Source organism: Dromiciops gliroides, chromosome 1 (genome assembly GCF_019393635.1).
Source record: "Dromiciops gliroides isolate mDroGli1 chromosome 1, mDroGli1.pri, whole genome shotgun sequence".
NCBI lineage: Eukaryota > Metazoa > Chordata > Mammalia > Microbiotheria > Microbiotheriidae > Dromiciops > Dromiciops gliroides.
In genome coordinates this window covers 188,985,729-189,011,473 of record NC_057861.1, presented here as the reverse complement: position 1 = coordinate 189,011,473, position 25,745 = coordinate 188,985,729, and the positions used below count along the sequence as shown (strand labels likewise).

The 25,745-nt window shown below is 41.7% G+C and overlaps 1 protein-coding gene and 1 long non-coding RNA gene across 2 annotated transcripts in view; one reads left to right on the top strand and one right to left on the bottom strand.

Moving 5' to 3' along the window:
* Nucleotides 1-734: 734 nt before the first annotated feature.
* Nucleotides 735-25,745, bottom strand: part of ALDH5A1 (aldehyde dehydrogenase 5 family member A1) — a 40,980-nt gene continuing 15,969 nt past the window's right edge. The window contains exons 4-10 of the mRNA XM_043978448.1: nt 23,823-23,939; nt 18,297-18,440; nt 17,380-17,523; nt 15,098-15,256; nt 6,119-6,288; nt 3,538-3,596; nt 735-1,046 (exon numbers count right to left, since the gene is read on the bottom strand). Coding sequence (XP_043834383.1) covers nt 841-1,046; nt 3,538-3,596; nt 6,119-6,288; nt 15,098-15,256; nt 17,380-17,523; nt 18,297-18,440; nt 23,823-23,939 — 999 coding nt within the window. The 3' untranslated portion in view covers nt 735-840. The remainder of the gene's footprint in view (nt 1,047-3,537; nt 3,597-6,118; nt 6,289-15,097; nt 15,257-17,379; nt 17,524-18,296; nt 18,441-23,822; nt 23,940-25,745) is intronic.
* Nucleotides 8,298-11,494, top strand: LOC122736303. The gene is made up of 3 exons (XR_006354186.1): nt 8,298-8,416; nt 10,058-10,145; nt 11,271-11,494. It is a non-coding gene; the product is annotated as an uncharacterized LOC122736303 (long non-coding RNA).

Sequence of the window (25,745 nt, the reverse complement as noted above, 5' to 3'; positions counted from 1 at the left end):
TGGGCATGGTTTTAATCTCACAACATCCTTGTGAATCAGGAAGGGGCATGTACGTTATCACCACTTTGCAGATGGAAAGACTGCAGGCTAGAGACATAATGGTTTGCCAAAATTGGACGGCTACGTCTGGGTATCCTGTCCAGTCTGGAGCTCCTTCTCCAAACTCTCCAGCTCACGGCTGCAATCCCCTGCTGACTTTCTAAAATAAGGAAAAGAGGTGAAACAGAGCCTACACAATTTTTTTTTCTCCTTCAGTAAACAGGAGTTGTAGATTTCAATTTTAAAAAGTGAGCCAGGGAGAGAGAGAGGAAATGTTCCTTCTATCCACAAAGAAATATAGACACTCTGTACTATTTCAAACTGTTTTTAAAAATAGGCCAGATTGCACCTCCATTGCAACACCCAGGCAGCCAGAATGTACAAGAAGGCATTTCCTCCACTCACCCAGGCCCACCATGCTGTAGAGTCTTGTTAGAGGTGAAATGGGCTTATGACAGTTATTCTGGTGCTTTCAGTACTAACCACCCACTCCTCAACAGTGTGAGGGACCTTCTTCTTCTTGCTGAATTCTCAAGTAGTAGGTGGGCTGGGAATCACTCCCTCAGCCTACACTCGAGGCAGGAAGAACACTCACATGTTTCACCTCTCTCTCTAGTCAAGTATCTGAGGAACATGTAACACATAAGATGATGTGGGACTGGATGAGGTTTTTAAAAATTCACATTTATGGGTCATTGAGAAGGACTCTGAAGGTTTATTAAAAATCTACTAGATCGCATTTCTCTACACTGTAGAGGGATTTTCTTCCCCTTGACTACAAGAACACCTGGTGACTGACTCCTATAAGCCACCGTAGCATACGTATTTCAGTTCCAGATATTCATCAATACCGTACTTGGAGCCCTCTCGCCCAAGACCAGATTGCTTCACCCCGCCGAAAGGGCACTCCACCGTGGACAGCAGGCCCTCGTTAACTCCGACCATGCCAACCTCCAGCTGCTCAGCCACCCTCCAGATCTGGGCTGGGTCCTGAGAGTAAAAATAACCTGCCATAGGGACAGGGATATTATGTCATTCATTATCTTTGCCCTGTTCCAGGCCTCATCACTCCTTTAGTCCCTGAGGCTTGAAACCTAGAATTCCTCCTCTTTCCTTCTCCCTCCTCCTCCCACCCCCTAGCAGCTGTGTGTGAAAGCTGGGCAAACCATTTCATCTCTGTGCCTCAGTTTCCTCTTCTGTAAAATGGGGGTGATAACTATAGCACCTACCTCATAAGGTTGTTGTGGTACAAATGTATGTCAAGTACTTTGCAAAGTTTAAAGCACTAGATAAATGTCATGTGTTACTGTTATTTCTTTCCATTCTACTCTCCCCATTCCAGCTTAGTCTCAGACCATTATTTCACAATAGCCTCCAGAGTAGTCTCACTGACACCAGGTCTTTCTCCCTTGCCTCAACCCACAATCATTCTACATTCAGATTCATTTTCCTAAAGTAATGATTTGATCAGGTAATCTTCCCACTCCCAAATCTTTCATGGCTCTTTATGACCAGACTTCTTTGACTGATATTCACAACCTTCTACAAACTAGTTAGAACTTCTCTGTCAATCAATCGATCTTAATTAAGCACCTACTATGTGCCAGGTTCTGTGCTAAGCTTTCTGTTTTATTTCCTACTAGACTTCCTTATGAGAACCATCCATTCTAGTCAAGCTGTTCTTTTTTTTTTTTAGTGAGGCAATTGGGGTTAAGTGACTTGCCCAGGGTCACACAGCTAGTAAGTGTTAAGCGTCTGAGGCTGGATTTGAACTCAGGCACTCTGACTCCAGGGCCGGTGCTCTATCCACTGCACCACCTAGCTGCCCCCAAGCTGTTTTAATAGGGTTTCCTTAATACATTTTGTGTTTCCCTTCCTTATGGCTTTGTTACATAATTCCTTCCAAAGGGAATGCCTGTCTTCTCCCCCACTATCTGCTTAAAATACTATCCCTCCTTCAAGGCCCAGCTCAGATGCCTGCCACCTTTACTATGAAGCCTTCTTGATCATCTCAGCTCAGTGATCTCTTGTTCCCCTGAATACCTATTGTGTCTATTGTCTGTACCACTTACAAGATACAATTTAAATATTATGCCTTGTACTATAATTACTTGTCTTTTTATAATGATTATTATGTATGGATCACATGGCTGTGAGATCCTGGGCAGGTCACTTAACCTCTAGGCAATTCTAAGACTATAAGTTTCAAAGAAGGTGTCAAACTGTATTGGTACAGGGAGTCTCCCCATTTAGAAAGACAATGAAATCACAGGTCTAGTCCTCATCTCTATAGCTTATGTACTACTGGGTGTACAACAAAACTACTAGGTGTATTCCTAAAGAGAAAGAATTGTCTCACTTCTCTCTATTCCCCCACAGTGCCTGGCACACAGTAGGTAGTAGATACATATTCACTCAATCAGTGAAATTACTCCCTTGTTCACTCACTCACATATGCTTTTCCCCCCTACTTCTTTTGTATTTCTTTTTTTAATCATAAAAGCATTTTATGTAAATGTAAAATAGGTTTCATGTAAAATAGTTTTCAACATTTGTTTTCATAAGATTTTTAGTTCCAAATTTTTCTCTCTCCCACCCCCCTCCCCAAGACATAAAGCAGTCTGATGTAGGCTATATATGTACAATCACATTAAACACATTTCTGCATTAGTCATCACACATGCTTTTAACAGGGCAAGAAACAGAGGGTGGCTACTTACCTTGGCAAGTGCCAGCAGGTATTTTTCTACTCTCTGCCTCTCCTGGCCTTTTATAGAAAAGCTGTGTGCAGTTCAGTTCCAATACATTTCTAAGCTACATTTCTAATTTAATAGGTGCCCAGAGGGAATGGAAAGACTTCCAAAGCGATGGCTTCAATGATTTTATATGAAGTAGTTTAAAAAACTCCAGTATACACACACACACACACACACACACACACACACACACGCACGTACTCACATTCATTCTCATTCTCATTCTCATTCTCTCTCTCTCTTTCTCTCTCTCTCTCTCGTTACAGTCTGCCTCCATGAAAGGAGTGCCTATATTGCTGACATTATAGTTTTGAAGTACTAAGGTAAATGAAAAGGATTTTTTTGAAAAAAGAAGCCTCTTGTCAGTAAATTGGAAGAAACAACTGGTATTTAAATAGGGCCTGGCTCTGCTGTTTGCAGTGGGAAGGAAATCTGATACCTATTCAGGTTAGTTAGCTTTTTTGGTTCACTGCACATCTAACCCTTGCCAAGGGTCTCTATATATGTGTAACAAGTTGAACAAAGGAGAACAAAAAGTGGGGATTTTGAAGCACAAATCCATCCCTGCTACTGAAAAACATAACAAAAAACCAGGGGGGCTACTGATAATAAATCAGAACCAAGTTGAAAGATGATATAAAAATCAGGAGAAATGATGAACTGCATCTTCAAGAAACACTAGCTCGGATGTTACCAACAACGATTAACTCATCAAAACAAACAAAACCACTTCCAAACTTACCTGCTAAACCCACATCCATTGCATTGGCGATAGCAAGGGCCTCTTCCTCTGTATCAAATCTGCCAAAAAAAATTTTTTTTTGGTGTAAAAAGGACATAGGCAAAATGGGTGAATAAGATTGTCTCTTCCTTTCTTCTTCCCCTTATTTCCCAAATTTTGAACAATATGCAAAGTATGCGTTTAGCAGCAGGACTTCTCTGTGTTTTCAGTTCTAATGGAAAGATTTAATATTTGGGGTGGGGTGACTTTTAAATTGATGATCTTTCTCCAACAGGATAGGATGATCACAGGATTTAGAGGTGGAAGAGACCTGAGAGAGGAATCTTTTCCTTGTACAAATGAAGAAGCTGTGGCCCAGAGAAGGGAAGGGATTTGTCCAAGGTAATTAGCAGTTCTAATTTGACCCCAGACCTTCCTACTCCAGTTCCAGAGTTCTCTGCGCTACTCAGGGAGATACTATACCATATAGTAGACACTAAATTGAAAATTATTACATGAAGGGAAAATGAGCAGATTATTTTTCTTTTCAGTTTACAAATATGTGTTGCTCTTCCTTAATTCTGGTTAGACTGGTTAGACTGATGGTGAGTTTCAGAAAAAGCTTCAAAGTTAACCCATTGAGCAGATATGAACATTTCTGCTAATCTACCTGACAATACCACACACCACAGGAAGATTAGCAGTTAGTTTGGAAGATGGGGTGACAGGTAGAGAAGCATCCTGTACCTCCCTGTAGTACCCTGGACAATGCTCATAGGATCACATCATCTAAGGAAAGGCCCTCAGAGGTCATCTCTTCTAACTCATACCTAGACAAGAATCCCTACTACATGTATAACTTATACTGAATTGCTTGAGTTCTTGGGGGGGCAGGAAGAGAATTTAGAACAAGTTTTAAAAAATTGATGTCAAAATTTGTTTTTACATGTAATTTGGGAAAATACAATTCTAAGTAAAGAAAAAAAAGAATTCCTACTCCAACATCCTGACAAATGGAATCCAAATTTCACCTGAAGAACCCTAGTGATGGGGAACTTCCTACCTGATATTTGTAAAGTTCTTAGAACAGTGCCAGGCACATAGTGAACATTAAATTCTTCCTTCCCTTTTTTTTCTTTCCCTCCCTTCCTTCCTTTTCTTCTTTCTTTCCATATTCCCTCCTTCTTTCCTTCACAAATTTCTCTGTGATACCCTTTCAAATGCTTGAAGAGAGCTCTCTGGCTCACAGATTTAGAGCCAGAAAACATTGCAGAGGCCCAGGTTAACACCATCGTTTTACGCATCAGGAAACTGCAAGGCCCACAGAGGTGGTGACTTTGGGCAGGTCAGGAATTGAACGAAAATCCTCTGAGTCTTCACCCATGTATGCTCTCTCAGCATTGTCACTCTGCCTCACAGGCTCTTTGCTGTCTCTTTTCTACACTCATCTCAATTGCCATTATTTTGATCTCTTTTACTCATGTGTCTGTTTCACCTATCCTTTCTAGGGAAGTCATCTATGATCAGTTCACCAGCTATGGCATTGTAACATGGAATTTATTGTCTCTACGGTATTTGCTATTGTGGTGATGTGGTATTGTCTACCTGTTCAAGCCTTACGAAAACTGATGAAGACAGAAATAAGCAGAACCAGGAAGACAACATACACAATGACTTCGACAATATAAACAGAAAGCATTAACAACAAAAACCCAGACAGAACTCTGCGTAAATATAATGACCAATCTTGACTTTGAAGAAGCGATGAGAAAACACACTTCCCTCCCTCCCTTTCCCTGCCCCTCTCCCTTCCTTCCCTCCCTCCTTCCCCTTTCTCTTCTTTGCAGAGATGGGAAACTATGGATGTAGAACAGTGCATATATGTCCAGGCTGGGTGGACGTGTGTGTGTGTGTGTGTGTGTGTGTGTGTGTGTGTGACTTTTGCTGAACTTCTTAAAAAGGAAGTTTTTCAATTCTCTGTTACAAGGGATGGCTGGCAGGGGAGCAGAGAGTGATATATTCAGAAGTCATTTCAAAAACAAAAGATATTTTAAAAAAGAAAAACAAGAAAAAACTCTGCCTGTGCTAATCTATTTGATAATACCATTCTTTTCTTTTCTTTTTCCCCCAGGAAGAGTGAAACGAAATTAAGAGTAGTGAGGACCAGGGACAGCTAGGTGGCGCAGTGGATAAAGCACTGACCCTGGATTCAGGAGGGCCTGAGTTCAAATCTGATCTCAGATGCTTGACACTTAAGCTGCGACCCTGGGCAAGTCACTTAATCCTCAATGCCCTGCAGGGGGAAAAAAAAAGAAACGAGAGGACTGGTCCAAGTTTTCATCACAATGATTAATATTTTTTCACAGCTCAAATCCTTCAGCCACCGTCACATTTTTTTTTCTTTTTGTCAAAAACAGGGTGTGCTTAAAGCAGCTCCAAGACCACTTTTAGTATAAAAACCAAAGCCACAACATTTCTTTGAGCTGTCCGACCTCACTCCCAGTAGAGGGAATGTGACTGCTCCCTCTCCACCTCTGATACCCCACCCTCCAGGAACTTTCCTCGGTTTCTCTTGGCCTCTTTACAATAGGACTGCTCTTACTTGATAACTGGTGCCAGGGGCCCAAACGTTTCCTCCTGACAACACAGCATGTCTGAGGTGACGTTGCTAAGGAGGGTTGGTTCGAAGAAGTTTTTCCCAGAGCTGTGCCTCTTCCCTCCTGTCACGATGGTGGCTCCTTTAGAAACGGCATCGCTCACATGCTTCTCTACCTGCATGAAACAGAAAATAAGGTTTGGAGAAGCCAGCTGAGAATGCTTTCTGGCGGTTAGAGAGACACTGATTTTGTAAAGAGCAGAGGAAATAAGGCAGGATGGGGCATTTCTGTACTGCTAGTCACTTTACATGTGGCATTATAGGAAAAGCTAGTTTTAAGACGGTGTTCTCTACAAAACGCCCTTCTGTGATAAGGGGCCATTGTAAACACCAGTGTTTGAGGGCCTAGCAAATGGCGGCCCCTAAAGGACAGCAGATAGATAGCAGCCTTTTATCTCTGGGTCTCAAAGCATTCGGCAGAGGCTGGTCCAGCATAAACCAGTTTTGTTGGATTAGGAGACTCTCTTGGACGGTGTCCCAGAAATTCTGGTGAGTTTCAGAATGATCTGAAGAACACAAAATGTACCTAAGACAAGCCCTTGACCTGTTGTCCTCCAGCCTGTGGTCAATCTAACGAATGGCCATTAAATTAGATTCATAAACATTATTAATAAATACTTCCTTATACACAAAGCATTTAATTAGGTGGGAGGAGGGGTAGGGGAGGGACTCTCAGGGGGGTGGGGATGGTTTTAGAGACTCTAATCCAGCCTTAGCAGTGTTAAAGGATGTGAGGAATGCCAGGGGTGGCGGCTTGGAGCCTGCATTTTCTTCTGGGTTGGGTTTATGCCACCTCCCCAGAACTCCCTCCCTACTGAACTAATGCCATCCTGATTCAGCTGTCATAGTCCATGCTTTAGAATGCATGTGTGTTCTTGGGTAGAGTGCAATCCCATACAACCAAGTGAGAGACATGGAACATGTCAACAACCTCAAAATTCAAACTGAGAGGGATGTCTAGAACATCTTTCACAGCCCCGACGCTGCCCTGGGGTGGGGCGGTGATGAACCACACTCTGCCTCTCTAGGGTCGGAATGCATTGGTCTAACCACTATAGGGAGTTGCTGAGAGGATGTGGTTGGGGTAGAAGAAAGAAGAATGATGATTCCATTCAGCCATCCATCCATCCATCAATCAACAAGCATTTAGGAAGCAGCTTCTAAATGTCAGGCCCTGTTTTAGGCCCTCATCAGAAACTACTTCCTCAAGCTAGTGCTGTATACCCAGGTGCTCCTTCCCAGGCATTAAAGAGCCTTATTCAGGTGTGAGTTGACTAGGGATCATGACCAGAGGGGCTGGAGCTTTTAAGTTCTTAATCATCATTTCCTTTGTTTTCTTATTTGGTGAGTTTGTAAAGATGGTGACATTAAACCACCAAAAAACAAAAGCAAAAAACCCACAACAACCTATTATTCCATGATTGCATCAGATCTGTGTTTGTCGGGTTTTTGCTTTTTTTTTTTAATTTTGGCAATATTAGAGAAATGGCAGGATACAATTTTCAGAGGTCAGTAAGCAAGCACAATCTTGATTCCTAATGAAGAGCAGAATAAGATAACGCATGGCCAAAGGACAGGGATCACAGGACATGCACACAGCATACTATGATCTCATAAACATCTTAATCCCAAACATCCTGAGCGTCCCTGAAGGGGGCAGGGAAGAAAGAGGGAAGAAAGGAGCAAGACGGGGTGGAGGAGAGGAGAAAGAAGGCAGAAACAGCAGGGGGAGGGGCGTAGAGGAGAGAAAATGAGAAAGGGAAGAGAATGAGAAGTAAAGGAGGGAAAGAAAGAAGGTAAAGGATGTGAGGGGGGAAAAGAAAATTTTAAATGGGGGAGAAGAAAACAAGAAAGAGTAAGGAGAAAAGCTGAGGAGAAGGGTGAGGGAAACTGAGAAAGGGTCATAAAAGAGCAGAGAGATAGAGGGAGAAAGATCGCTTCCTTTTACTTGAAGGCTTTTTTGTTTTCTTTTGCTTTTCTCCATGGAGCCTTAATTCTCCAATTCAACGGCATTAGGTCCCAATCAGCTTTTCTGCTTACGCTGATGTATCCTAAAATAGAGTTCACTTCCTGAGACATTGTCGTGCTTTGTGTAGGAGTGCATGATCCTGCCAAGTAGTCCCAGTCTGGCAGCAGTTAGTGCTCTTATGTTTTAGAGAAAACTGATAAAATTAGGGGAGGGGAGGATGGGGAAGGATTTCACCTTGCTTTGTTCCCTTGAGGAAAGTTCTGTTCCTTCTGAAGGTAGGTTTGTTTTCTTAGCAAAAATATCTCTCTGAACATGGGAACATAGGACAACTGAAGCGGCGGGGTTTAGATCTAGGTCTATTGGGGGGGGGGGAGGGGGTGAGGATTTCTACTAGGAATGCAAGCCTGGTTCAATATTAGGAAAATTATCAGCATAAGTGACCATATCAATAACTAAAACAACAAAAATCATATGATTATCTCTATAAATCCAGAAAAAGCTTTTTTTTTCTTTTTCTTTTTTATTTTGTGAGTCAATTGCAGTTAAGTGTCAAGCATCTGAAGTTGGATTTGAACTCTGGTACTCCTGAATCCAAGGTCGGTGCTCTTTCCCTGTACCACCTAGCTGCCCCCCCAAAAAGATTTTTGAAAAAATACAATAGCCATTCTTATTAAAAACATTGGAAAGCATAGGAATAAATGGAGCTTTTTTGAAAAAGATAAGTAGTTATCTTATCTAAAACCACCAGCAAGTACCTGCAATGGGGATAAGCTAGAAGCCTTCCCAATAAGATCATGGGTGATGCAAGAATGCACTATTATTCTATATTGTACTAAAAAGTGCTAGCTCTAGCAATAAGAGGAGAAAAGGAATTTGAAGGAATTAGGCTATGTGATGAGGAAATAAAAATCACTCTTTGTAGATGATATGATGGTGTACTTACAGAATCAACTAAAAAACTAGTTGAAATAATGAACAACTTCAGAAAAATTGCAGGACATAAAATAAAGCCAAATAAATCATCAGCATTTCTATATATTACCAACAAACTCTAGCAGCAAGAGATAGAGAAATTCCACTTAAAATAACTGAGATCCAGAACTATTACTAACTCGCTTTGGGAGACTGGACAAAAGTCATTTGATTCCTCAAAGCCACAGTTTCCAAAACCTGGCAAACTACATCCTGAGGGTCGGACTTGCCTACTTCTGTGAGGTTCACTTGTGAACTAAGAACTGTTTTATACATTTAAAAATACAAATAAAACGTTATTCAGAAATGTAAAGACCATTCTTAGCTTGTGGGTCACTAAGCAGTGGGGATCTGGGGCTAGGGGTGATAGTTTGCCCAGTCTTGGACTAGACTTCTGTGGTGTGCTTTCTTACCCCCACTAAACAAAAACAAACAAAAAATAAGAGTTCAGCAATGCATTCTCTATTAATAGGGTGATCTGTTTTAGACCAAAAGATCATTACAGACATGAATAGCACAATACTTTATATAATTTGACTCAACAAGTTAGAAAACATGCCCCTTAGGTAAAGGATCATTATATTGTTTTAGTTTTGCTGAAACTAGAGTACTTGTGGCCCTCAAAATTAGATGCCAATGACAGCAGCAGCCATAGCGAGTGGAGCTTCAGTCTTATCCCTTCCTCAAGCTACCTGCATAGACTCCTAATACCCACAGAACAAAGGTGCTCTGGCAAGTTCAATTCAATGAGAAAAGAACAGGTGAAAAACCACCCCATCCAGTTATAACTCTCCTACAATGAGCTGATGAAACATGTTGAGACATTCCTACCAAACTGCAAAATGTGGGTCAAAGGACAAAGATTAGATAGAAAAGAGATGAAAACGAGAACTAAACTGTTCAAAACTTCCAGTTTGTTCCTAATGATGTGATTCCTCTTCTAGCATCAGGAGAGGCAGTATGGCCTAGTGGATAGAGCTGGTCTCAAAACTACAGAGACCTGGATTCAAATTCTACCTATATGATCTCATGGTAAGTCAATTAATGTTTCATTGTTCTAGTTGGTTAAGACTGTAGGTTGGGGGGCAGCTAGGTGGTACAGTGGATAAAGCACTGGCCCTGGACTCAGGAGGACCTGAGTTCAAATCCAGCCTCAGACACTTAATACTTACTAGCTGTGTGACCCTGGGCAAGTCACTTAACCCCAATTGCCCAGCAAAAAAAAAAAAAAAGACTGTAGGTTGGGGGAAAAAGTGCCTAGCAGTCCCTAAGCCCTATCCAGCACCAGATTCTTTCCTGTCATAAAAAGAGGCAATATTGCTCAGAATTTCTTTACCTCCCCTTATGAACTTGAAGTTTTAGAATAAAAAGGGATGAGCATATGGTCAGTAGTAATACTCCCAAAGCCAAGAAAACTTAGGTATCTTTCTTAGCATCTTTAAATGTTATCATTCTTAGTCTGAGATTGAGTATGTATGAGTACATGTTGATCTACCTTGGTGGCATGCAAAAGATCAACTATTCTGCTAACAGTCTGGTAAATTCAGGATATATTACCCCCATGTATATGTGAATAAACTATTTTCCTCCATCACTGAAAATCCATTTTTGACAAAAATGTTAAAGGAGGAAGGGTATAACTGAGGAGCATTAACTAAGAACACCGTAGGGTTTATCTAAATGTCGGTCTTACCCAAGCTAAATGTCATGTAACTAGGAACTAGCCAATGAGCCCGGTCCTTGATGACCATGTACAGAGTGCCAACGATGCAATTTCCCAAGTGGAAAAGCCTGGAGAATCTGCTTTTGGGAAAGTCATGATGATGCATGCCTTGGGCTGGAATCACAGTGGGAAGATTTGGATCATAGGCTCTAGAGAACATTCGCCTGTGCTCCAAATCTTCCCAATGTTACTAACCATGTGGTGAATAAAAGCCTCTAGGATTGGACTCTGGAGCCTTCAAAAGGCACTATGCAACCTCATCCCCCTTCTCTTGGTTTCACTTCTTGCCTGTCAGCATTCTGGTGAGAGACAATGCTGTAAGGTTAGAAGGGCGAGGTTTTGCTGTACCCCCTTTTCTGCCATCCAAGGCCCATGTGTGGCCTGTGAATACAGGCCTTGGTTCTTGTTTTTGTTTGTTTGTTTTTTCATTTTAGGTGAAGGAGATTAGAGGTGATGACTCCCTTGTGAGCTGAAAGACATCAGGAGAGTGAGTGAGATGCCACCAGACATGGGACTGGAGTCTGTGCTAAGGTGTGCAGCCTATTGGTCTAGCTCTGAGGCCCAGGGGAATGAGAATCCACCTTTAGGACCTAGCCTAGCAGTAGCAGAGACAAAGGCTAAGCTGCATTTGGACATGAACTTAGTGGGACCAATGGTATGCAGGAACTACATTTAGTCTAAACCTACTCTCTTCAGAGACTGAGGTGGTTAGTACTAGAGAAAGTGTTTCCCCAAACTGTTAAGAAATGTTTGTACTTATGAAATTGCTATATCTTTGAAGTAAATATTCCTTTTAAAAAACTAAGTGATTAAACAGACCTGGGGGGTGCTTGGGAGGGGGAAGCACACTCTAAATAGGAGCATTAGAGAGACGCGCCTAACCTCTTAGGGGTACCCTCCAGAAGTGCGAGACATGCCTAGCCTCATTTTGAGAGAATGAGGCCAAAGAGTATTTGCTCTACTCATACAAAAGAAACAAATGCTGCTACAGCTGTGCTCATGGCCAGATCTGGGAGAAAAATTGCAAGTGGGAAAGATGGCTATTTCCCCCCAACCTAATCATCTCCTAAAGCCACAGTAACTTATGAAAAAGATATGCTATGTATTTCTATTTTAGGCATAAACTACAAATAAATGTATAGGGATACTTCAGTATATTTTACTCAAGGCTATGACAACCATTTTCTGTCCTACATTCTTCCTCTTTTTCCACCTTCTGAAAAACTGAAGCAAAATCATTTAATAATAATTGAAATTGATATACAACAAAGTGCTTCCCATACATGGGAGCATTTGAGCCTCTTAATTTCCTAAGATAATGTACCTAGGGGCAGCTAGGTGACACAGTGGATAGAGCACCGGCCCTGGAGTCAGGAGTACCTGAGTTCAAATCCGGCCTCAGACACTTAACACTTACTAGCTGTGTGACCCTGGGCAAGTCACTTAACCCCAATTGCCTCACTAAAAAAAAAAAAAAAAGAATGTACCTAGTGGGGCAGCTAGGTGGCACAGTGGATAAAGTACTGGCCCTGGATTCAGGAGGACCTGAGTTCAAATCTGGTCTCAGACACTTGATACTTACTAGCTGTGTGACCCTGGGCAAGTCACTTAACCCTCATTGCCCCACAAAAAAAAAGATAATGTACCTATATGGGTCATATACCCACATTAATTATCCCTATTTTAGAGATGAGGAAATAAGGGCCAAGGGAGAATTCAGTGACTTGTCCCTGGTCCCATGAGCTAGGAGGTGGCACAGGTCGGATCTGAACTCCCAGGCCATGCTTCTACCCACTACCCTGCACTACTATCTCTAAGGTTCAGTTCACTCAACTTGCTTCAGGGGCTGAGTCTGGTATTTTTAGTCAGATTGTATGGGGAATGAGGAACATGGCATGCTTCACAATTCCCAAAGGAGAGAGCTGGAGACTAGAACTACAGAAAACATTTGTTCTCGACAGTCACAACGGGAGCTCAGATGGGAAGAGAAGAAAGAGTACTGCTTCAGTCACCCCTTGTGAACTGGTAGGGTAGGGATACAAGAAGTAATGGTTCTTTTCTACCTGTTATCCCTCTCAGCCTGCACCAAGGGACCAAAGCAAAGGCATTGAGTTAGACAGTGGAAACCCACCCAATGAAAGACCATCTTCACAACCCCCCCTCCCCCCCAAAGAGTTTAAGAGACTTCTTTCTGGAAGAAACATGCTGCAAGGTCTTAGGAGAATTAAAAGAGTCTAAGAGCTCTCCCACATCTCCGTGTTTCAATTTGTTTTCACAAGGGACAGAGATGAATGTGATATTGATGTGATCAGTTCAGTTGCTAGGCAGTGACAACTTGGCAAGAGCCACATCACAAAGAACCCTTCCCTAACTTGTTCCCTGGTATTCTCAATAGACCTCCAAACACTCTGGTGATTTGGCATTTTCCACTTTGGTGCGGCAAGACTGCCAACTTTTGGGCTGTTATGTTTTTTTCACCCTGGACAAGTCCCAAACTACAGGCTTCTCCCCCGCCCTCCACCTCTCTGCTGAGATGACTGCTTCCTGTTTTTCTTTCTCTCTTGCATTCACTTCCACATCCTGATTTTTCTGGCAAACTACTGATGATAATGAGAGCCACGATTTTCTCCCGAATTTTAAAGATGGTGGACGGAGAGATGGTCTTGCGTCCAACAATCTGAGTTTGAGTCCTACTTCTTTTTTTTTTTTTTCAGGGCAATGAGGATTAAGTGACGTGCCCAGGGTCACACAGCTAGTAAGTGTCAAGTGTCCGAGGCCAGATTTGAACTCAGGTCCTCCTGAATCCAGGGGCTGGTGCTTTATCTACTGTGAAACCTAGCTGCCCCTTGAGTCCTACTTCTGACACATATTGACCGGGTGACCCAAGCAAATCATTTAATCTGTGTCCCAGGTGACCCATCCAGGAGTTTCCTCTCCCACTGAAATCAGAGAAATCTAATCTCTGTTCCTATAAGAGCAGACTACCTAGGCAATACATTGCATTCTTGGGTTAGCAAGGAAATTCCTTGAGTGACTCTAAAAGGAGTTTAATTAACAGGAAAGAAAGTATAGGAAAAAAAAATCTTCCCAGCTGTGATCATCCAAAAGTGTGGCATTTAGATTTAAATTGCCAAGAATAATTTTCTCCCCAGCAACCTCAGTTTTCCCCCCCATCTCTAAATCCAGAGGTAAGCACTTGGGATTCTATCTCCCCCTGCTGGAAGTTTTAGGAATCTGGTGAATTTCTGGGAGAGGACAAAAAGTGATAGCTTAAAGAAGTATTTGTGATAAGAGGAAAAAATTGAGACCAAACGCAGTGTTTCAGCCAGTCCACAAACTTGTTTTCAAAAGCCTTCCTGCCTTCCCTCTAAGATGTTCAATGAGCCTTACAAATTGTATTTCTTCATCATAAGCCCTGGAGGGAGGGAGGACTGGAGACTCTGGTATTATCTCAATTTTATAGCTGGAGAAAGGGAGGTGCAGAAGTGAAGCTGGCTACAGGGCCTCTGGGAAAGAGTTAGAAAGAGAATCTAGATTTCCTAACTTCCAGTCTCACGATCCACCTTCCAGGTGATATGTACTGTTTAACTAAAAAAATAGATGAAAACTGACTTTATTATCTGATCTCTCAGAACTGAAGAGCAATTTCAAAGGCTCTACCTCTTCCCTGGCTTTTTTTGGTTTGTTTTAAATCCTTGGCTTTCTTCAAGATTCATCTCCAGCTCCACATGAGGCCTTTCTCTCTAAAGTTACCTGAAGAATGTTGTTCAATTGTTTCAGCCGTGTCCGACTCTTCATGACCCCATCTGGGGTGGTTTGCCATTTCCTTCTCCAAATCATTTTACAGATGAGGAAAAGGAGGCAAATAGGGTTAAGTGACTTGCCCAGGTTCACATAGCTAAGAAGTGTCTACGGCTGGATTTGAACTCAGGGAGATGAGTCTTCCTGACTGCAGGCCTAGCACTCTATCCACTGAGCCACCTACCTGCTCAAAGCATACTGAATGCACCAATTGATATTTAGGTTGTCTACCCCTTTAGAAAGCAAGTTTCTTGAAGGCAGGAGCTGTTTACTTTCTTTCTTTTTTTTTTTCTTTGTATCCTTCCAGCACTTAAGCAGAGTGCCTAGAAAACAGTAAGTGCTAAATTAATGCTTGCTGACTGACTTCTTTCACAGCAGATTTGAGGACTGAAAGACCTACTAGTTAGGCTAACCATGTTAATACTGAAAACAGAGACTAAGCTTTAATTGATTCACTTACCTTTTCCACTGCTTTTTCATTAATCAATGGGCCTTGGGTGGTTCTTTCCTCAAATCCATGACCTACACGCAGCTCTCTATTAATCACTTCAGCAAACTTCTTCACGAAAGAATCATGGATCCCCTTTTGCACCAAGAAACGATTTGAGCAAACACATGTCTAAATATAAAAATGATAAAACATGAGAAGGGCCCAAAGCTGTTGACCTAAATAAAAAAATACTTGGAGGTTTGGGTGACATTGCATTCCTTCTCTAACCTGAAAACAAAACAAGGGATATAAATGGCATTTTTCTCAGTCCCAAGTTCTCTTTATGTATTTATCACAAACAAAAATGCAAGAAGTGGGCCCACTTGCTATCTGACAAACAACAGTGAGAGCTGAGAATACCAGGAGGAGGAGAAGGGGAAGGAGAGGAAGCATTTATAAAAGCACCTATTGTAGGCATAGAAGTGTTCTAAGCAAGTGTATGAAGCGATAAATACATGAGGAAACTGGAAAAGGAAAGACCAAGGGGAGTCAGAATTGCATATCCCTTCTTCAGAGATCAGATAGATAGATCCAGCTATAAGAGTCCACTAAATATATTCTATTACTGGGTGAACTTGGCTAACTCACTTTCCTAAGAATGACATAAAACTGCTGTCTGCTGCTAATTTTGAGAGCAGCAGAAACAACAAAGCTCCCTGACTCATTATTTTATTTTATTTTATTTTTTGGCGGGACAATGGGGGTTAAGTGACTTGCCCAGGGTCACACAGCTAGTAAGTACCAAGTGTCTGAGGCCGGATTTGAACTCAGGTCCTCCTGAATCCAGAGCCAGTGCTCTATCTACTGTGCCACCTATCTGCCCCCTGACTCATTCTTAATGTCTGAATGGTATAGTGGATAAGGCACTAAGATTTCAAGTCAGGAAGTTTTTTGTTGTTCAGTCATGTCTGACTCTTCATGTCTCCATTTGGAGTTTTCTTGACAAAGATACTGTAAAGCATTGTTATTTGAGGTTTTTATGACCCCATCTTTTGGCTAGAATTAAAAAAAAAAACCAACCTTGGAGCGCACACTGTTTTTTTTGTTTGTTTTTTAATTCTAGCCAAAAAATGGGGTCATAAAAACTTCAAATAACAATTAATTCTTTACAATACTGAAGGGGTAGTTTGCCATTTTCTTCTCCAGCTCTTTTACGGATAGGGAAACTGAGGCAAACAGGGTTAAGTGACTTGCCCAGGGTCACACAGCTGGTGAGTGTCTGAGGTCAGATTTTAATTCAGGAAGATGAGTCTCCCTGACTCCATATTCCGTACCATCCAGCTGCCCACAAAATCAGGAAAAGCTGGGTTCAAATCCCACCTCAGACACTCATTAGCTGTTTGACCCATAGCAAATCACTTCACAGTTTCCTTATTTGTAAAATGAGGGGGTCAGACTCAATGGTTTGAAAGGTCCTTGGGTGCCTGTGGTGCCTTTCTAGCCACTCAAGTCTGAGACTGAGGTACTGACAGGGAATACAGCTCTAAATTTCTTAAGCACCCTGCCGTCTTTTTCCTCCTGAGACTAAAAATCTTAGATTTTAGTAGTTCAGATCTAGATTGTGAGGGACTAGCCAGAGCTGTGATTCCACTACTGTAGGGAACTCCCACATGGAACTCTCTCTGCCAGCGCAGGGCAGCACTTTCTCTGCAATTTATGATCTTAGAAAATTGCCTCATATCAGGCTCTCAACTGAAGGTCTGTAAACTTGTTTCTACATTTCAATGTAATTGCTTTCCTTTTGCAATCCTATGTATTTTAATCTATGCATTATTTGGAGAAGGTGTGTAGAGTCTTAACCAGGTTATCATGAGTCCAAGACACAAACAAGTCAAGAACCCCTCTGCCTATGAGGGACTTGTCTGGGGTTACATGGTCAGAATGTGTGAGAGGCAAGACCTGACCCCAAGTCTTCATGGCAACTCTCTACCTATTGTGCCACTCTGCCTCTGGATACAGAGAACCAGAAGAACACAGTATTTTTTATGCAAACATTCAGTGCTTCCTCTATAGCCTCAGAGGTGATAGCCCTCTAGAAAAGAGTGGACTTAGCTGGTAGTTAGAAAGCCAGTACTGAATTTATCACTTAACATTGGAGTGGGAGCTTAACTAAGGAAAAAGGTCAAGGAGGAGTGAACCAAAGGATGAGATGGAAATGGAAGGAGGAAAACAATTTGATGAACAGATATTCAAAATTATATACAAGGCAGTGACAGGAGCTTCAAATTCTAGAAACATTCTAGAGGACTCACCTGACCAGAATTTCTGTATTTGGAAGCCAAGGCCCCAGCCACTGCTTGGTCCACGTTGGCACTGTCAAACACGATAAATGGGGCATGCCCCCCTAGCTCCATGGAGACCCTCTTCACAGAGTCAGCAGCATAGTGCAACAGAATCTGCAGTCACAGAGAACAGGCCATGAATACACATTGAGATGGAAGCCACTATGATTGTCAGGGAATTAAAGAGGTGGCAAAGATGCCCTGGGAAGAAAAAAAGGACGGGAAAGGCCTGGTGCTCTATTAGAAGGCTGAGCAGTGCTCATTCTGTGTTGTCTGCCAGAGAGGCAAAGAGCATTCTGTACTGGGAACGTGAAGACACTTATTTCTATAGTTTGGTCCCTTTTCTTTTTTTTTTTTTTGGTGAGGCAATTGGGGTTAAGTGACTTGCCCAGGGTCACACAGCTAGTAAATGTTAAGTGTCTGAAGCTGGATTTGAACTCAGGTACTCCTGACTCCAGGGCCGGTGCTTTATCCACTGCGCCATCTAGCTGCCCCGTTTGGTCCCTTTTCAAGAAAGCCTGTCCTAATCAGCAGATTCAATTTTCCCTTGATTCTATGTTATCACTTTCCCTTTTAGGCTACCTCAAAACAAATCATCATCTTATTTAAATTATTTCCCCAAGGTAAGTCTAGGTTATGCTGGGATATACCAAGGGATTGGCCTAGTGGCCAATGAAGGATCTTGAATTTTGCTATGGGAGGACCAGGAACACTAGTGCTGCCCTTGAAAACTCAGTCTGTGGCCAAGCATTACAGACATTTTTTCTGTCTTGAATTGTGAGGGTTTCCAATCCTGTGCCTGGGGTGTCTTTCTTTCTTTCTACCTCTCCTTTTACATAATAATATTTTACATTTCAAACGATCTCTTAAAGTAAAATCTCACATACCTTTCCTGTTGCTGTTGAGCCAGTAAAAGAAATTTTAGATACTAACGGATCAGTGCAAAGAGCTTCGCCCACTTCCTTAGTCTTCTGACGAGAGCAAGGAACTACATTATAGACACCTGCAGGAATTCCTGCTTGGTTGGCAAGCTGAAATAAGCAAAACGGTGATTTAAAAGACAGAAGGTACAGTGGCTTTGAGTCCAACAATTAAGTGAAAGCAAAGGGAGATAAAATTTTAAGCTAACCTTCCCCTTCACAGCCATTATATGTGAATAAAATCAGAAGGTGGAGGATTTCGGTGTGAGATTATGTCTCAGATATGCATATATACATATAAACACACACAGATACACATGAATACATACATATGTTTATACACACATATTTATTTTTAATACACACATACATGTATGGACATGAATATGTATGTTTTGGATCACACTGGCTATTTAAATGTCATCCATTAAAATATATACATACATATACACACACATAAATATACATATGTATATAAAAATATATCTATCCTTCAACTTAGAGTCTTCTTAACACCTTTTGTTTTTGGTGGGGCAATGAGGGTTAAGTGACTTGTTCAGGGTCACACAGCTAGTAAGTGTCATGTGTCTGAGGTCGGATTTGAACTAAAGTTCTCCTGCATCCAGAGCCATTTTCTTCCAGAGGCCTTTCCCAGTTCTCTTAATGTTAGTGCCTTCCCTCTTTTAATTATTTCATATTTATTGTGTATATAGCTTGCTTGTTTACTGTCTTCCCTATTAGATTGTGAGCTCCTTGAGGCCAGAGACTGCCTTGTGCCCTTTTTTTATGCCCGATGCTCAGTACAGTGCCTGGCACATGGGAGGTACATAATAAATGTTTACTGAGGGGCTGGCTGTCTAGAGAGTTGTCTGGGGCATTGAGACATTAAGTATCCGGCTCTGGGAGTAACAGTTGGCATATGCCAGAGGCAGGGCTGGAGTCCAGTTCTTCCTGACTCTAAGGTCAAGTCTCTAACTGTGCTACCTCTCTTCACCAATATTAAGGTTCTCTAATACTCCAAAATTATTACACTCAAACTGTACAAATTTCCCCAAGTATGAATCCCAATGCTGTACTCTACCTGAGCTCTTCCAAAGTAGAAGAACCTTCATGCATCTCATTGAAGAATTACATTCTATAGCACTTCTTTGGGAAGAGTCACTCCATGATGAATCCTACTGCAATTTCCCCTAACACAACTCAAAAACATGACTACAAAGCCAGTCCAAGGTTACTGTTTAAATTTACTGTTGGTGGGCATCCCCTTCCCACTTTTCTGCCTCTAGTCCATGAGTCTATACTATGTTTCCATGCTTGTAACAAGATTCTTTTCTTTACCTAAAGCCCAGGTGGGACCTAGTCACTCCTCTGCCCAAAGAACACCCCTCTTGTCTCTAAGATAAAAAACAAACTTCCCTGGCATTTAAAAGCCTTCCATAACCTGGCTTGAGCCTCCTCTCCATCTTTATTATACATTATCCTCCTTCACGTATTCTGCAGTTCAACTCAACTGGACTTCTTACTCTTTCTCTCATATCACATTCTCTTGTCTCTGTGCCTTTGGAAAGACTCCTTCTCTGCTCTCCCCACCATGTTTACAATGCACTGCTTCCTTACCCCTACACCTCAAAAAATCCTTGGCTTCCTTCAAAGCTCAGTTCAAATGCCCACTCCTACTAGAAGCCTCTCCTAATCCTCCTCTAGCTACTAGGGCCTCTCCTTCCAAGTACCTTTTATTTATTTTATATACGTGTATACATACACAGGTTGTCCCTCCCTATAGGCTAAGTAAGCTCCTTGAGGACAGGGACTTTTGTGTTTTTATTCCCAGCCCATAACACATAATACACTACACACTTGCTGACTGACGTGGCCAAAAAGAAAACAGAATGCAATATGCCAATGCAAATAATAATGGTAGTAATAAGGAAGAATCCAAACTTTTCCTTTAACTATTCATTTTCAAGAAAAAAATAGCAGTCATAGGTCTAGAAAAAATGTTTTAAATACTATAAAATACATACACACACACACACACACACACCTGAAAAAGAAAAAAGGAACAGAAAAGAAAAATGTCCGGCAGAGCCTGCACTCTCAAGAGTCATAAATAAATGGAGCGCTGGCCTCAGAAAGAAGACATACTTAGATGAGAAACTTCTTGGGGCAAGAGCTCATCTCAGAATTCCCAGAAGACGGTAAGCATTCCCGCTGAGTGCTCACACGGCTCTGTAAACTCTGAGTGGCACATTGGAGGGCAGTGCAAACAAAGTCAACAGCAGAGAGGAGGCTACTGGGAGGCCAAGGTCAAATGGAGAAGTCAAACAGTGACATCGGATTTCAAATACCCTTGTGTAAAGAGATCTGACAGAGAACAGATGTGAAAGACAGGCTTTTGAAATCACTTTCTAGGGTCTGTCCAAATTAAAAGCCCCAAAGGAGTTATTTGGGAGCATATGATCCAAGGTCAATTAAAAAAAAATCCTTGACAGGAATGGGAAGAAATCTGAACATGTGTTTAGTTAAGAGAAAACTGGGGTAGTTAGGCAGCACAATTAGGTGGCCTTGGAGTGAGAAGGACCTGAGTTCAAGGCACTAACTAAGGCACTTACTAGCTAATTGACCCTAGGCAATTCAGTTAACCACAATTGGGGAGAGAGAGAGAGGGGTAGAGAAAAAGAGGGTGGGAGGGAGGGAAGGGGAGAGAGGGAGAGGGAAAAAGAGAAAGAGAGGGAGGGAGAGGGAGAAAGAGAGAGAGAGAGAGAGAGAGAGAGGAGAGAGAGAGAGAGAGAGAGAGAGAGAGAGAGAGAGAGAGAGAGAGAGAGAGCGCATCAGATTTAAATGCAAGTAAAAATTAAGAACTTTCTAGAGTGAGATGGAGGCAAAGAAAGGTGTTTTTCCTTACCCCTTTACAAATGCCCATTTATGTCCACTTGTGACACAGTGGAATGTGTGCTAGAGTCAGAGGGCCTAGGCTGGAATCCCTGAATTGCCATTTTTAGCTGTGTGAACTTGGGGAAGTCACAATTAACTTCTCTGAACCCGAGTTTCTTCATTTATAAAATGCAGATACTGGTGTTTGTTATCTAGGAGTGGGTGATCCACACCTTGTCATCTCTCCTCAAGCCTCCTACAGCACCCCCCTTCAATCTTCTTCTTGTCTGAGGATCTTGCCGGCTATATTGAAAAAAATTAAGACAATTTGCCAAGTGTTCCCTTTTCTTCTTTCCTCCTCCTATCATGTCACTCTACCACATTTCCTCACTAGCTCCTCCTTCACTCCATTCTCAGACAGGGAGGTAGCTGTTCTCTTTTGCCAAGGCCAATCACCCTACAGGTACCTTTGATCCAATTCGCTCTCAGATTTTTCAGCAGATTTTCTCCACTATCATACCAACTTTCTCTTATTTTTAATCTCTTTCTATCTTCTTACTCCTTCTCTGTTACCTAGAAATACATCCATGTCTCTTCATCCTTAAAAAAAAATTCTTTACTTGTTTCCATGATGTCCCCTAGATATTATCCTATATCACTCTTCTCAACTCAGCTAAACTCTTTGAAAAAGCCATCCACACTTGGTAATGCCTCTTTTGCCTTCGTTTTCTTCCAAATCCTCTGTAATCTAGCTTCCAACTTCATCCCTCAACTGAAACTGATTTCTTCAAACTTACTAATGGTCTTTTAATTGCCAAGTCTAATGGCATTTCTCTCAATCCTCATTTTTCTTGACCTCTGCAGCCTTTGACAAAGATGAATGTTCCTAAATACTTTCTTTTTTACAGGTTTTTGTGACATTGTCCTTCCCTGGATCTCCTATCTTACTGACAGCACTGTCTTACATCTCCATTGCTGCATCTTCATACAGGTCATACCCACTAACCATGGGTATCCCCCAAGACTCTGTGCTGGGCCCTATTTTCTTTTCACTTTATATTCTCATTCAGTAATCTCATCAACTTCCATGGGATCTATTATCTTTTTTTTATGAAGATGATTCCTATATTTTTATATCCAGCCCTATTCTCTCCCCTGAGCTAGAGTTATGCATCGTCAACTGCTTTTTTCAGCATCTTAAACTGATGGTTCTGTGGACATTTCAGACTCAAAATATCCAAAATGGAACTCTTTATAAGGAGTTTTTTTGTTTTGTTTTTTGGTGAGGCAATTGGGGTTAAGTGACTTGCCCAGGGTCACACAGCTAGTAAGTGTCAACTGTCTGAGGTCGGATTTGAACTCAGGTCCTCCTGAATCCAGGGCTGGTGCTCTATCCACTGCACCACCTAGCTGCCCCCAAATGGAACTCTTTATTATCCTTTTCCTGCTTCTATTTCTCTCCAGGGTACCACCATCTTCCCAGTCACCCAGGCATTCATCCTTGAAATGTCACTCTCACTCCACATTTCAAATCTGTTACTAAATCTGGCCATTTCTATTTCCACATTTCATGTCAAGAAGCATTTATTAAGTGCCTACTATATGTCAGGCATTGTCCTAAGTGCTGGGGATATAAAGAAAGCCAAAACCCACTGCCCCCACTTTCAAGGAGCTCACAGTCTAAAGGGAGAGGCAATATGCAAACAATTTTGGACAAACAAGACATATACGGGGTAAACTGGAGATAATCTCAAAGGAAAGACACTAAGATTTTTTAAAATGTATAATGTTTTGGGGGCAGCTAGGTGGCACAGTGGATAAAGCACTGGCCCTGGATTCAGGAGGACCTGAGTTCAAATCCAGCCTCAGACACTTGACACTTACTAGCTGTGTGACCCTGGGCAAGTCACTTAACCCTCACTGCCCCCTTCCAAAACCCCAAAACAAACAAACAAAAATGTATAGTGTTTTATTTTTTCTCCCAATTAAAAGTGAAAGGCACTAAGATTAAGGACTAAGATGGGCTCCTTGAAGAAGGTAGGACTTTAACTGGAATTTGAAGGACACCAATGAAGGTCCTACTAGGGTGTATGCCCTTTTCTCAATTCTGACACTGCCACAACCTTGGTGCAGGCCGTTATCACCTTTTGCCATCTTCTTTTTAAGTGCTTTCCTCTTTCATATTACCTTCCATCTCCTGTGTGTATATATATCTTGCATTTGCCTAGTTATTTATATATTGCATCCCCCAGAATGTAACCTTACTGGGAGCAGAGACTTCTTGCATTTCTTTGTATCCACAGCAGTTAACATAATGCCTGATAATGATACAATAAACTTTTTTTAAAAAATTTTTTAGTGAGGCAATTGGGGTTAAGTGACTTGCCCAGGGTCACACAGCTAGTAAGTGTTAAGTGGCCCAGGCCGAATTTGAACTCAGGTCCTCCTGAATCCAGGGCCAGTGCTCTATCCACTACACCACCTAGCTGCCCCATAATAAGCTTTTAATAAGTCCTTGATGACTGATTTAATGGGTTGGACTAGTTAGTCTATAAGGGCCTTTATGATTGTAAATTTATAATCCTTTGTGTGAATGAATACGTGAAGAAACTTGCTCACCTCACCAAGGGCCAGGGCAGAAAGAGGTGTATCTTCTGCAGGTTTCACCACCACTGTGCAACCGGCTGCCAAAGCTGCTCCTACTTTTCGGGTAATCATAGCACTGGGGAAATTCCACTAGGGTCACAAAGAGGGGGAAAAAAAGAAGTTACAAGATAGCTCTGGAGAAATGTCTGCTTACTCAACTATTTCACTGGAAGATGAGTTATAATCATTTACTGACTACTTTATGTGGGCTAACCACTACGCTAACACTTGACAACCCTACAGTTAAAAAATACAGAGCCTATTGAGAAGAGAAATTCTTTTTTTTCTTTTTCTTTCTTTCTCTTTCCTTCCTTCCTTCTTTCTTTCTTAATTAACAAAAGTAACAACAACAACAAAGCCTATACAAAAGAAGTGCTGTAATGGCAGAGATTATCAAAGATAGCTTAGTATTGAAGGAAGATGGGCCTGAAACTATCTTACACAAGGGGAGAGAAACAGTGTGGAGGGTTAGAGGCAGAAGATCTGGGTTCAAATTTTCTCTATGAAACTTAGCTGGGTGAATGACTTCTCTTCGCATGTCTTCAGTTTCCTCATTCATAAAATGAAAGGGCTAGTCTAGATGATTTCTATAGGTCCCTTCTTTTTTCTAACTCTAAATCTGTGATTGTATGAACTTACGATCTAGCTGGGATGTGGGGAGAAACTATTTAGGATTACAAAGAGGAGTGAGGAAAACGGTCCAAGAAATTCTAGGTAAGAAGGAACTGCTTAACTGAACAGATCTTTTCATATAAAGTCTGGTCTCCCAATCCAGACTGCAGGCTACTCTTAGAAGGGTAGAGGGACAATGCACTGGACCCCTCTATAGCTTGAGCACCAATCACTGTACTTTGCCTATAAATGCCCCCATTTTTGTCAATGACTTGAATGAAGGCACACATGCCCTGCCTAGCAAATTTTCATAAGACACGATATTGGGAAAGAGAGTTAATACTCTACATTATAAAATTATGATCTATGACAATCTTGACAGGCTAGAAAGGGGGTGAGGTATGGAAAGCTCACAAGATGAAAATCAATGGTGGGGGGAAACCCTGATTTTTTTTTTTAAGGTCTGAATCTGTGATTTTTATCAGTACAGGGAACATCAAGTGAGGAAACTCCCTCTGCTAAATGACAAAGATCAGCAACTGTTCTGTGCCTTAAAGTCTTAAGAGAATTGTCTGGGGGCACTGAGAATACCTTCCCCAGGATTCCATGACCATTATACAGGAGAATGGCACTTGAACCCAATTATAACATCTTGTTTCTGGTTTCAAAAAAATAACTACACAAGTACAGGGTCGGGGTGGGGTGGGGGATGTGGAGGACAAGCATTAATGTTTTTTTACAAATTTTTTTTGGGGGTGAGGCAATTGGGATTAAGTGACTTGCCCAGGGTCACACAGCTAGTCAGTGTCAAGTGTCTAAGGCCAAATTTGAACTCAGGTCCTCCTGACTCCAGGGCCAGTGCTCTATCCACTGCGCCACCTAGCTGCCCCTAGAAAAGACTTTGGAGGAACATGATAACTGCCTTCGGATGTTTAAGGGACATCATTAGAGCTCAAAGGGATCTAGAGATCAACTCGTCCAAGGTCATATAGTTAGCCAGTAGCAAAGTGGCTGCCCCATTTCCATGGCCAATGCCTTTTTCAGGCTACCATACTGTCCAAAGTAATTTATTTTGCTTGGTCCCAGAGAGTAGGAAAAAAAACAACACTGGTAAGTTATAAGGAAACAAATTCTACCTCAATATAAATACAATTATTTGACAAATAGAGGGTTTGGGAGGTAGCAATGTTCCAGTCATGAGACATTTTCAATCAGAGGTTGACTGACTAGTCTGTTGGAGATACTGTAGGTAGGGTTCCTGCTCTGGCTAAGAGTTGGATTAGA